Genomic DNA, 14,064 nt, shown 5'->3' on the forward strand with positions numbered 1-14,064 from the left:
GATTATCATGATATGAACTCATTTTGATTTAGAGCTATATCAAAAGGATGTGAAAAATAATTTTCCTGAATGAATATCTTAAGGAGGAGGTTTACATAAGACAACCTAAGGGTTTTATTGATAACAGTCAGAAAGCTTGCAAATTAATCCCAATTTTTTTATTTGTGGTAGATATCAAAACCCTAACCTCTTTATTATCTTTTTATCTTTTCAAACACTACAACTCTGTGATAATTTTGCAATATTAATTGGAAAAATATATTTTAGAAAAAAATCAACAGTCCTCGTGGGATGATCTCGTATTTGCCCAACTATACTACTAGTTGATTTCGTGCACTTGAGAGTTAAAACGTGCTAAGCATTTGCTTATTAATTTAAGTAGGTATTTGGTACAACAACTGGCATTATAGTTGAGACTTTTTTTTGTTAAAGGTCTCAAGGTTGTCGATTTTATGGTTAGACTCATAAAGATCTTCTGAGTTAATTATACTACAGTTCTGTTTTCTAAGAATAAATTGAGTAGATGCAGAAGTATGTATATCGACATAAAGTATCACTATGAAAGAGAACATTAAGTGACATGAAGTGTCCATTGAGCATATTAGTACTGAATTGATGATTGCGGATCCTCTGACTAAAGGTTTACCGGTAAAGCTATTTAAAAGTCATGTGGAGCATATGTGGCTCATTGATTTAGTTCTTTCTTTTAGTCTATATACATCAAATTATTGTTATAAAGTTTTTGTGCACATTTATTGTTGGAAATAATTTTGAAGGTGAACAAATTCTCATTGATATAAAAGAATTACAATATGAAATTAACAATAAAATAAAATAGATGAAAAATAGAGTATAAAAAGATCTCACAATATGCTATAGAATCATGCAAGAGCGTTGTCCTTACAGGTTAATTTGTGCCTCTCGGAGTATATAACTCGACGCGATCGAATCATTTGATACGCAACCTCCCAAGATTAAACTATAGTGTTTACCTTCAGTAAGGACGCACTTCCAAATAACAAAGAGTAATAGAATAACCCTTTCATGATTTCGCCAAATAAAATGGGGAAGTGATAAGTAAAAATCCAAACAACAATAGTTTTTCTTCTTTCTCAAAAAGAATAGAAAACCAACTTTATACAAAAGGTGGCTTTTGATTGTTAAGAAGAATATGCTTTTGTATCCACGTACGAGTGGGATTTTGTTATATATATATAGAAGTGAATGCTTGTGGTTTTTTTTTCCTATAAAACATTGAAGACAATATAATGACCAAACGGTCAAAACGTCAAAACCATAAAATATTTGTTAATGACGGCAAAACAATTTGTTAAAGGCTAACGGTCAAAAAGGGTCAAAATCAATATTTTAAATTCATTTGATTTTTTCTCATAAAACTCTTGTATATGTCTTAACAACAAATGGTAATAATCATTTAAAGAAGGCTGAAAAGGAAATCATGTTTGTAACACACATATTATAACATTTATTACTTTATTCATAGGGATAAAAGTAAAGTTAGACCTGAATAGCTTATGGGAAGTTTATTCATAAAGTTAGCCATATTATAGAACTGAACTGTATAAGAAATTTATGTGTCATAAGGGTCAAGTGGGAGAATGTAAAAAAATTCTATGAAGTATGACCTTTATGCCACATTTATTTACAATTATATTTATTATAGTTTCGGTTACGATATTCACTTAATTTATTCTAGCAAAAGATGTTATGGAATTCAAAAGGATGTTATGAAATTTATTTTATTGAGTGATTTTGCTCCTTGTTGAGAAGAACAAAATCAATAATAATTAAGAACAAAGGTCCCTAACCTACCTATAAAAGCCATGTGTATTACATCATTTTACACGGTACTCACTCGTAAGCATAGGTCAAAAGAACCTATTTCTCTATATTTTTCTCTTGTCAGGCTCTCTAATTGTTCAAAAAATATATTCTTCATTACGCTTGAGTAAAGTAATAGCCGGAGGTATTTATATAATTAAATTATTCCGCTGCTAATTTATATTGTTAATTAGCATTTTAATTTATATATTGTTTACAGAGATCTCCAAGAGATTTGCCTTTGATGCTTGATAATGCCATGCTATGAACAATTTCCCGCTTCACCAATCAGGGTCCATGGAAGAAAACCTCAAATTTCCACCGGTCATTCTTCTTCTGCAGAAGAATCGACAGCTGCCAGCTCTACATCTTAGAGAAAAGATAAAAATAAAATAAAAATAAAAAATAAAATTAACTAAATAGGTTTATTCTCTCCTTATTTAATCTAAGGTTTCTTGTTCATTACTCTAAACCTCTTTATAAATAATAGCGACAATTGTATTGTAACGTAGTTAATATGTTATAACCTTTTAGTAAAACACCATTAAAAATTCACTTGCAAGAAGAGAAGGGTGTTTAAAAATTTATATACACATGACAAGATTAAACATAACTCATATATGACACAAAAATTGTAACATAATAAACACTTCAATATATTTAAGACTCTCTAAGCGTTCGCTTTTTTTTTTTTTTTTTAATTTTTTTATAAATATAATCAATTAATGAACCATGAAAAAGTGAATTATGCAGGGCATCTGAAACAAAGTAGTGGGCAAACAAAAGGCAAGGACCAAAGGGAGAGTGAAATGAATGGACCCTCTGAACAAGTAGTTAAAATGTCTAATTGAAAATTGTCGGACCAAGGATATTAAAAAGCTGAAAAGATTGGACAAAGTTTTCAAACACCTCACTCTATAAGAAGAAAAAAAAGGTTGCCGGGTAGTACTGGTGCATGTGCTCAGCTGAATTATTGAGTTACATATACAGGGTGGCATGTCAAATTCTTTGGAGGAGATGCGAAGTCTCCAAACAAATTTAAAAGCACTTGGACCTCATTCTAAAGGTTTTTTGTGATGAATTTATTTACCAGTCTCTTTGGCAAATCATTCTATTTTTTGTTTTTATCAAATAGTAAGAAGATTTGATTGATCCGATATAAACGTGAAAAGTGTTTCGAATTTTTTTTTTTTTAGAAAAAAAAAATAAAAAAGGTAAAGAAAGTTGTTTGATAACCGAGAAAAAAAAAAATTTATCGAGAAAAAATAAAAATATTTTGATGCAATCATTCACGCAGAAGATAATAGAGACCACTTAGCATTTAGGGCTGAGCATCATCTGGGTTGGCTGCCAACACTTTTGTTGTGCATTGGGCTGCCGACAGTGACCTCTCACAAGTATAGGCCTGCGCGAAAAAGACCAATAATTATAACAAATTCTGAGTCCGTAAGCCATGCCAGAAAATGTCGATTTAACTTAAAAAATAATATAAAAGACGCTATATTAATTGGTGTGAAATTGGTCGGCTATAATTATGAAGAGTCGTTCGAATATTTTAGAAATAGTTGATAATTTATTTTAACTATTCTATATATTCAAGGATTTATGAGCGGTTAAAGGTAAAGCTTTTCTTGAAGAGTAAGGCTACGGACATATTCAACTTTTGTTATACTCTCATTCTACTAACTAATGGGTATGGTCATATCATTCTACTGGGATGAGCATTTTTGAAACTCAGAGTTCTTCTCAGTCAATTGAATCTCAAACAACTTCATTATAAAGATTGAAAGTTTCGATCTACCATTGTAATTAAGTTGAGTTGAATTGAGATGTTTAAGTTTGATTTGTTTGATTTATTTTTGTTTTTTGTTTTTTTTAATGAGTCGTGCTTGAACTCATCGTGGAACTATATTCAGAAGCATTATAGAGAGCCTCGTCCTGATGTGATTGGTTTAGACGAGCAACCGAGCACTTTGTCATCAAGAAATGGATGGTTCAAAATACTTATAAAATGTGCCATCAGTGAGACGTCGTGAGACGAGGACTTCTAGAGCTCCGTCAATATGTCTAGACGCCTCAAAATATACTATTGAGACACAACAAACCTGAGAGGCATTATAACGGGGTCAATAATGCATCCAGACGGCTCTACCTTATTTACATGAGTTTGAAGGTTTCAAAATGCAATTTTTAACCTTAATCTTTATAAGGATAATCTAACACGATTTTTGGGAGCAGAAGCCATTAGAGCCATCCTAATATTGAGTGCTTCACCTCATTGTTCCATTGTGTGCCAAGAGATATCTTTGTTGCGAACTTCTGTTGATTAATCTCTTGTAATAGATTTGTTCAAACCACATGCTTCGCCATAAACAAACTAAGGTCTAATCAGAGTTCTAGTTAAGGAGATAAGATAGAAGAATTGTCTAAAGATTTTGGGAGAACTATTGTGATAATGTGCAAGCAAGTCACTTGTTTAGTAAAATAGAGTTATCTAGAAAGGTTTTGTAAGTATGATCTTATTATAAAGTTCTCATTCTTCTATAGTAAAACTAGTTTTTTGGGTTTGGCTGCCTTGAAATGTTTTACTTTTGAAGAGTTGTTCAAATAGTTTCATTTCGTCAACAAAAATTATTGTGTTGACGTGTGATTGTCTATTATCATTGTGGTGGTTTGATATTTGATGTTGTAGAAATTTTAATTTAATATTTATTGTTGTACATCACCTATTCACCGGTGAGTGCTTGGGAAAAGGAGGTAGTGTACATCGCAAAAGTTTTAATAATGACAGTACATTAAATGCACTATCCTTTAAAATACATTAAATGGATTAAAATACCCAACTATAAAATACCCCTCTAGGTGAGTGCTTGGGGTCTAAACTTGGTTTTCAAGGACATGTACACATTTGGGGTTGTCAAGCGAGGCTAGGCTAGCTAGTGGCTAGTGTGTGCAACCCATAGAAGAAAAAGTTGGACCCAAGAACCATAAGTGATTATTTAAATGGGTATCGGAAAAATCACAGAATATAAGTTTTATTGTCCTGATTATTCATTACAGACTATTGAGACTAGGAATACCAAGTTTCTTGAAAGTGACCAAATCAGCCTTACAAGATTGTTTTTGAGGATGATCAAACTCCGTATGTTGTTGAGAAACTTTATTATGGGACTAAAGGTTGTGGACTATATTTCGAGGCCCATAAATATGTTATGTGATAATCAAGCAACACTTTGCTCAAAAAATAATGACAAGGTATTTTAATGGAGAAATGTAATGAGCATAATTTTTCAATAGAGTTTGGAGAAATTGTTATCATGGGACTGTTTATGCCATTCATAGATATACCTCTATGATGGTTCATATTATCATTCTTTGGTAACCAAGTATAAAGTTTGGCCCAAAATTATATCAAGATAGTTTTGATAAAAAGTGCATGTATAGTTATATTTTAAATTTACTAAGTCCAAGTGTTTCACTATTATTAGTGAGAGAGAATGTTAGAACTTAATTATTAATTGGGCTATATATGGATGACATTTGACAAGAACGCACTTGGTCTTGGGCTAAAGAGTTGCGATATTTAAAGTCAAAATTAATTAGTGGGCCTAAATAGGTGTTTTAATTTAAAGGGTATCAATGAAATAATGTCTTTGATATAAAGTAACATTTCATTGCTTCAAAAAAAAAAAAAAAAAAAAAAAAAAAAACATTTCATAAAAAGCTGAAAAAAAAAAAAAAAAAAAAAAAAAAAATAGTATACATGCCTCAGAAACCCATCTAAGGATCATCTGTTATCTTAAAGCATAAAGCATTCTTACAATCCAAAAATGGTAAATGAGGATACGTTAAAGAAAATATTAGGTGCTACTTTAGTTCTTGGAGTCGTAAGTTAATATCATTTTTTTTAAAAAAAAAAATTGCCTTTATTTCTCTCGCTCGATTTTGAGAAAATAATATACACTTAAGATTAGAAAAACGCATAGCATTTTCGTACGTTGAACTCCTTGTAGGAATGAGAAATGCTATGTATTTTTTTATTGTTTTCCTAATCTTAAGTAGACATTATTTTCTAAAGGGTTAAATACCACATACTTCCCTGGGGTTTGCCAACTTTATTTTTCCCCCTCTGGAATTTCATTTTTATCACAGGATGTCTCTGTGGTTTTGATAATAGACCAAGTTAGTCCTCCATCAGTTGACCGTTAGTTGACTTAACGAAATTCCACGTGGACCAATCAAATGTTGACACGTGGCACCTATTTAAAATTTTTTTTTAAAATTAAAAAAAAAAAGTATTTTAGAAAAAAAAAAAAAAAAAAAAAAAAAAAACAATTGGCTGAGCCACCCCTTGGTGCCCAAGGGGGTGGCCGAGCGCCCGAGCCACCCCCAGGACTCACTGGGGGTGGTTTCGGCCACCCCCTTGGCACCAAGAGCCACCCCCAAACACCATTGGGGGTGGTTTCAGCCACCCCCTAGGCTCCATGGGGGTGGCTTCGGCCCAAGGGGGTGGCTTCGGCCACCCCCAGTGGGCCAGATGGGGGTGGCCAGGCCACCCCCATGGCCAAAGGGGGTGGCTCGGCTACCCCCAATTGTTTTTCTTTTCTTTTTTGTTTTTTTTGAAAAATACATTTGTTTTTAATTTTAAAAAAAAAAATTAAATATGTGCTATGAGTCAACATTTGATTGGTACACATGGAATTCCGTTAAGTCAACTAACGGTCAACTGACAGAGGACTAACTTTGTCTATTATCAAAACCACAGGACCTCATGTGATAAAAATGAAACCCAAGGAAGAAAAAATAAAATTGACAAACCCCAAAGAGGTCTGATGTATTTAACCCCGAGAGAGAAATAAAGATTTTTTTTTTTTTTAACAAAATAATATCCACCTAAGAAAATAACTGCTTTCGTCGATAGTAATAAAGACGTTCCCCCGGCCACTTCAAGTTCGGACGTTTCCCACTCTTTCTCACTCCCCAAACACCCATGCATGGCAAAAACCTTCAATCCCAAGACACAAACCTACTCATCTCCACGACCGCCCATCCACCTCCCCGCCAACCCCAACCTCTCCCTCACCTCCTTCCTCTTCCAAAGCACCTCCTCTTTTCCTCAAACCGTCGCTCTCATCGACGCTGACACCGGTGAAACGCTGACCTTCCACCAGCTCAAACTCCACGTCTCCAAGCTCGCACACTCTTTGCTCCAGCTCAGCATCGACAAACACGACGTCGTCCTTATTATTGCCCCCAACTCAATCTACTTCCCCGTATGCTTCCTCGCCGTCGCCGCCCTCGGCGCCGTCGTTTCAACCTGTAATCCTTCTTACACCATTTCCGAACTCTCCAAGCAAGTCTCGGACTGTAACCCAAAGCTCATCATCACCGTTCCTGAACTCTGGCACAAAATCAAAGAATTCAATTTACCTTCCATAATGTTAAGTTCCTCAAACTCCATCAAAATAACGTCAAATTCGAGAATTTGGTTCTACTCTAAATTGATAAGATCGAACCCAGCATGTGATTTCTCAACTAAGAATGTGAGGCAGAGCGATGCAGCCGCCCTTCTGTACTCATCCGGCACGACCGGGACGAGCAAGGGGGTGATTCTAACTCATAAGAACTTCATCGCGACGTCGCTTATGATGACAGCTGATCAGGACCAACACGGCGAGCCGAGGAACATGTTTTTGTGTTTCATGCCGATGTTTCACACGTACGGGCTGTCGGTGATCTCGTATTCGCAGCTTCGGAGGGGGAACACGGTGGTTTCGATGGGGAAGTTTGAACTTGAGAAGGTGTTGGGAGCGGTGGAGAAATACAGGGTGACCCATCTATTCATTGTTCCGCCGGTGATGCTTTTGCTGGCGAATCAACACATTGCGGTGAAGAAGCATGATTTGTCGTCGTTGAAGCAAATTGTGTATGGTGGGGCACCTCTGGGGAAAGAGGTGACGGAGAAGTGTGCAAAGAACATCCCTCATGCTGAGATTTGTCAGGTAATTGCAGTTATATGGCTCTGTTTTGCTCTGTTTTGACTTGGAAGTGCTTGATGTCGTTGTATTCTGGCAGGGATATGGCATGACAGAAACTTGTGGTTTCGTTTCATTGGAACAATCTCCCCTCTCTGGATCAACTGGAACACTTGTTTCAGGAGTTGAATCCCAGATAGTTTGCACAGATACATTAAAATCTCTTCCACCTAATCAATTGGGAGAAATTTGGGTTCGAGGACCTAATATCATGCAAGGTAGAGTTTTTGTTTGATGTCTCTGATTTAGTCTCAGTTTGTTTCCACGTATTGAAAACATTTTCAACGAAATTATTTTAAGCATTTTCGGCAAAAAAATGGTTGGCAACTTCGGACAACCTCCAACGGAAGTCCGACGAACTCTAGCAGCGGTCTAGCGATTTGAGTAGGAGAAACTTAAACTCAAAAGAAGGCTTAGTTTCGCTCTTTTCTGATATAATTTTATATCATTCAGTTTATTCTTCCTTATCTTATAGCTTTCATATTTGCAAGTATGAAAATCCTTTCATCAGGTTATCTCAACAATCCAGAAGCCACAAAGCTAACTATAGATGGAAAAGGATGGGTACACACAGGAGATCTTGGATACTTCAATGAAGAGGGACAATTATTTGTTGTAGATCGAATTAAAGAGCTCATCAAGTGTTATGCTTTCCAGGTCACTTGGCATTTTTGTTAATTAGTTGTAATATTACGCAGATGAATATAGCCTTGATATTTGCTAACCATTTATTGTGGGGAATATTTAGATTCTTGTTTCTTCTATATTTCTACTATCATCTAATTTCCAGTGTTGGGATTCCATTGAAATGATGGCAAAACTTTGTTGACTCTTCTACGCCTGTGGAGGAATCCAGTCTCAAACATGAGTATGAATGTTCTTTAGGTGGCACCTGCAGAGCTTGAAGGGCTGCTTCTTTCTCATAATGAAATATTAGATGCTGCTGTGTTACCGTAAGTTTGAATACCATACTTTTTTCCATGCTTTATGAGCAGTCATACAAGGCTCCTTCTATTGCCTAATTTCGATTATGTAAGTTTTTGTTAATTTCGATTTGTAGATTCCCTGACAGTAAAGCTGGTGAGGTCCCAATTGCTTATGTTGTTCGCTCGCCAAACAGCTTGCTAACAGAAGAAGATGTTCTGCAATTTATTGCCAAGCAGGTAAGGGGATCTGCAGACTGCAATGCATCATTCTTTAGACAAGAAAGAAAAACACCCCAAAGAAGGCATCTTTCTATGGTTATTTTGATCTTAGAGAAATCAAGGATGCAGTATCGTTTTGGGTTATATTCCTGTCCAGGGAAATGCAATCATCTCTAGTCAATGACTTACCAAATGAATGTTCCTGCATGTTTGATCATTTAGTGAGATGCTCAACACCATACCAAATGATTTTATACAGAGACAATACTCTGTTGATATTTGGATTGAATGCTAGCTGCATGCTTCTATAAGGCCATTATGGAAACATCTTGGATTTACATAACCATACTTGAGTGTTCCCACAGGTGTGTGTTTGCATGGTGACAAAGCATTGCCATCATAGAGTCAATGCTCCGATCACACCTAATTTTGACTCCAATTTGAGAAATTCCGAATTAATCCCTTCCTTTATTTGATTAAACTTAACAATGATTGGTTAAGCTTAATCATATTTTCTAGGTCTTCTCAAAGTGTGCTTTTAAGTCCAAAATCAATGGAATTAATTGCATCTTTATTTATAACCTAAAAACAATAAACACAAAACAAAATCAAACAAATAACAACGCTAAGAAATTAACATATGCAAATTAAGGGGCTTGAATATGCAACATTCGGCGCTTATCAGATAATATTCAAATAAATCTAATCCTAATTAATTGAAATTCTATTCTAATTCAACTACTAATCTAATATAATGCAATCCTAATCATATAATTTTTTTTTTTTTTTTCTACTGCTGTTTCTGCTTCTACTTATGATGCTTAATTGCAATCTTAATGAATGCATGCATTGTATTCACTTGCTGAATAGGCTCGGACATTTCCAGAAATTTGATCAGTTACTTTTACCTCTACAGGTGGCGCCATACAAAAGATTAAGAGCAGTAACTTTTGTAAAAAGTGTTCCAAAGACAGCTTCAGGAAAGATTTCAAGAAGAGAGCTCATAGAGAAACTCCGATCCAAAATATAAGATACCAAGCTTCTATTATTCCTACTAAGCTCAGAAAGGTCATCCCCCTGCCCCTTTATTTATTTTTTTTTATTTTTTTGTTCTTTTGAGCAAATAAGACAGACAGGAGAAACCAATTGAATTCATTATATGTGAGCATTATTATAGTAGTATCTATCCAGTGAGAGCTATATAAGAGGGTCATGTCCCTTCAAGTGTTAGAAAAGGTCACGCTTGTCTTTAACAAATGAATTATATGAATTGAGATTCATGTATTTATTTGAAAAAATTTCCTACCAATTGCAAACACTGAAATTAAGATCAAATATGCAATGTATAGCATATATATAACATTCAAAATTTCGGGTTAAGATGACACAAACGTCCTCTCCTTTTTCCTAGTTGGTACTTCCGACTGAGCTAATCAATACACTTTTGATAGCTGAAAACATGTTTAGAATTGTGTTTGAAAATATAATTTTTAAAACAAAAAATAAATTTTTAGAAATATATATATATATATATATACTCAAAAGTGCATTGTCCATTTTTTGAGTAAAAAAGTTATAGAAATGTTTTTGGATTTTTTTTATCAAATATTTCAACTTTTTTTTTTTTTAGCACAATTTTTTAAGTATTAAAAGTTTATTTTAAGCTCGAATTAAATGATTTTTTCTTTTCTTTTCTTTTCTTTTCCTTTTTCATTTTTTCAAATTGATAATTATTGAACTTGTAGTTACAGGTCTAATGGGGGTCCCTCGAAATGGACTTGACACCGTGGGCTAGGGAGGAGCCCCTTTTCATTGAAAGGGTTTGGGCTTATATTTAAATCTCAATGGGTGCTGGACTGTGTCCAAGACGGCTTATGTTTTTTTAAAAAAGTATAAACTGTTAACACGGGTAATGCTATACATTATCCTCTCGTCTCTCTCTTATATTTCTTAAAGTCTATATGGCGTGCTTTCTCATAACATTTGGTGCATACAGATTGATTTTTTGGTTAAATTATACCACATAAGTTTTGAGAGATTGATGAATAGAATTACTCATGTTAACACTTCTCTCTCCCCCTACACTACCCACACCATCAATGTCGCCCTTCCTTTTTGTCCTCATGCAAATTGAAATTCATGGCAATTATCTATTTGAATTGTAAGTAGTTTATGCGGGTACCATGAGAGATGCAATTATCGTTCTTAATCTGAAAGGAAGAGAAAATTGAAGATCTTAAACAATAAAAAATCGAAAAAGAGGTGGGTTCTCTAACAATAGACCCAAATCTAAAACAACAATGCAGAAATACAAACAAACAGCAGAAAATAAGACAAATAAGTGACTCAATCTTCTCAATATGGCCACATAAAGCGGAAGCAAAATAGGTATGGATTATAGCGAACCAATCCAAACCTCCACTTGAAAACAACAACAATCACTAGAAGGAAGCTGAAATGGTAAAAACAATGTCAAAGTCCGAATCAAGAATTGCTTAAGAGAGAGGCACCAACATAGATCTGACTACAAAGGTCTTACAAGCAAATGAACGAACTGGGTTTATGGGCTAAGACGTGCTTACAAGCAAATGAAGAAAGCTCACTCAATTCGGTGCTATATACAACCACATCCAAAAATACACGTATATTGTTTCGATATGATAATCCACCAATTATTTTAATAATTTAAGTTAATATAAATTATAAATTCAATTATTTAATTAATATTTTAATACTAGAATAAATAAATGACGTAAAAAAGGTTTTAAGTCAAAACTTTTTCACTATGATAAATAAATGAAGTAAAAAAGGTTTTACGTCAAAACTTTTTCACTATGATACGATTTAAATCACTAATTACTTTAAGGCTAACAGCACTTTTTTCTGGCAACCATTGCTCTTATTTTAAAATTTTAAGCCAATAAAAAAATAGTTAATTATCATTTTAATACCTCAGTTTCACATTTTTATTTTTTTCTTACTTAGGTTTTAATTCGTATTATACATGTTAGATGTTACTTGACTTATGGGTAAATACTAATTTAGTACTTATGTCATCATTCTATCAACTAAACTAGCGGACTGCAATGGGGGTAATCGTTTCGACCACCCCTGCGGCCGATCTAGAGGTGATTCGACCACTCTCATGGCCTCTGAATGTGGCTCAGTCACCTCCAATGGGGTGGTTCGACCACCTGTTTTTGGCCATTGGAGTAGCCGAACCACTCCCAAAGACCTTAAGAGTGGTTTAGCCACCTCCTGTGACCCTCGATACTGTTTAATAGGTGTCCGTTAGTTTGATTGGCAGAATGGTAACAGAGATATTAAATTTGTATTTACTCATAAGTCAAATATCATGTATAATACTAATTAAAACTTAGGTGAAAAATTATATATATATATATATATATATATATATATATATAAAACCTAAGTTCTAAAAGAGTAATTAACCTTTAAAAAAAAAAAAAATCCTTTCCTTTTTTTTTTTTTGGCCGTTGACTGACTGATTTTAAACTGATTGCTCTCATCAATACAGAAAAAGAAAAATGAATAATATTTACAGAGTGTATAGCAGAAGGGCAAGGGAATAATAATTGTCGACAAGAAAAAGCTGGTGAATGTCGGGTGAAGAATAACTGAAATGAAGAGTTACGAGAGAGGGAGCAGAAGATCCAATTATACTCTGACACACTTGTACAATTCTGCCTACCACTACTTTCAGCTGTGGCAGACGAAGAAGAAGATGAAGATTCGCAGACATGGGTGACATAGCTCAGCTGCTCGATCCCATTAGAAAGATACCCCTCGTCTTGTCCATTCTAACTTTGCTTCTTTTCACATTTTCAAGGGCCTTTTTACAACTCGTGCAAATAGGTATAGACCAAAGTCTGCCTCCTTTTTGTATTATGGTTAGAGACTGATTGACTAATGTAAGGTGTTTTTGTTGATTTTAGGTGAATATTAATTTATAAAAAAGTTAAAAAGGAAATTGATCCTTATTTTTTTTACCTAATTTTTAGAAAATAATTTTTACTTAAAATTAGGAGAACAACAAGCAAGCACATAGCATTTCTCATTCCTATAAAGAGATTTAACGTATGAGAAATGTTAAATATTCTCTTGATGTTCTTCCAGTCCCAAGTGAATATTAGTTTCTAAAAATCGAGTTAGAAAAATAAGGGCCACATTTTTTTTTTGCTTTCTTAAAAAATAATATTCACCTAATTGAGAAAACACTAGAAAATTACTTAGCATTTATGGCTAACCGCCAACCGCACTAACCGTTAACCGCTAACCGCACTAATTGCTAACCGCTTTTGAAAAAGATTAGGAAAAACCGTTAACTTCCTAAGCGATTATGGTTAACGGTTTTAGGTTTTGAAAAAAACGCTAACCGCTAACCGTCTTTATGTATATTATATAATATATATTATATTTATATGGGATAAATGTAAATTGGTCATTGTAGTTGGCCTAAATTACAAATCACTGCATGTGATATAACAAAATAGGGTTAAATACCTTATTGCCCCTATGGTTTAGCAACTTTATTTTTGCATTTAGGGTTTAGTTTTTATCACAAGAGGTACCTTATGTGTATATAAAAAAGATAGATATGATACATCCGTCTAACTTTCATCCAAAATTTGACGGAAATCTACATTAACGCCCCTAAAATCTCAACACGTATCCATATACCTAATTAAAAATAAAAATAATATATATATTTTTTAAATTAAAAAAATTAAATTAAATTAAATTTAAAAAAAAAAAAAAAAAAAATTGTTTGGAAAAGGTGTGGCCGGATGCCACCCCAGCCACTCCCATTTGGCCCGGGGTGGTTTCGGCTAACCTTGGTGGTTCGGCCACCCCAAAAGGCCAATAATATATATATATATAGGGTTGGCCCTGAGGGTGGTTCGGCCACCCCCACACCGATTTGGGGCAGGCAAAACCACCCCAGGCCAAATGGGGGTGGCTCAACAACCTTGGTTTCGGCCACCCCCATTTTGCAACTTGGGGCGGCCGAACTACCCAAA

At 34.4% G+C, this 14,064-nt stretch overlaps 1 protein-coding gene across 3 annotated transcripts; it reads left to right on the forward strand.

The window, feature by feature from the left end:
• The first annotated feature begins 6,803 nt into the window (after positions 1 to 6,803).
• On the forward strand, positions 6,804 to 10,817 carry LOC132161734 (putative CoA ligase CCL10). Of its 3 annotated transcripts, XM_088511076.1 has the most exons (7): positions 6,817 to 7,844; positions 7,918 to 8,095; positions 8,389 to 8,534; positions 8,763 to 8,830; positions 8,938 to 9,040; positions 9,939 to 10,090; positions 10,774 to 10,817. In XM_088511076.1, exons 1-6 carry the CDS (start codon positions 6,837 to 6,839, stop codon positions 10,050 to 10,052), a joined length of 1,617 nt encoding a protein of 538 aa, XP_088367202.1. In that variant the 5' UTR covers positions 6,817 to 6,836; the 3' UTR covers positions 10,053 to 10,090; positions 10,774 to 10,817. The 3 variants fall into 3 exon arrangements, with proteins under 3 accessions (XP_059427900.2, XP_088367202.1, XP_088367203.1); XM_059571917.2 differs by lacking the exon at positions 10,774 to 10,817 and having other exon boundaries at positions 6,804 to 7,844; positions 9,939 to 10,251; XM_088511077.1 differs by lacking the exon at positions 10,774 to 10,817 and having other exon boundaries at positions 8,407 to 8,534; positions 9,939 to 10,251.
• The last annotated feature ends 3,247 nt before the right edge of the window (positions 10,818 to 14,064 follow it).

Source organism: Corylus avellana, chromosome 10 (assembly GCF_965113065.1).
Source record: "Corylus avellana chromosome 10, dhCorAvel1.hap1.2, whole genome shotgun sequence".
Classification (NCBI taxonomy): Eukaryota; Viridiplantae; Streptophyta; class Magnoliopsida; order Fagales; family Betulaceae; genus Corylus; species Corylus avellana.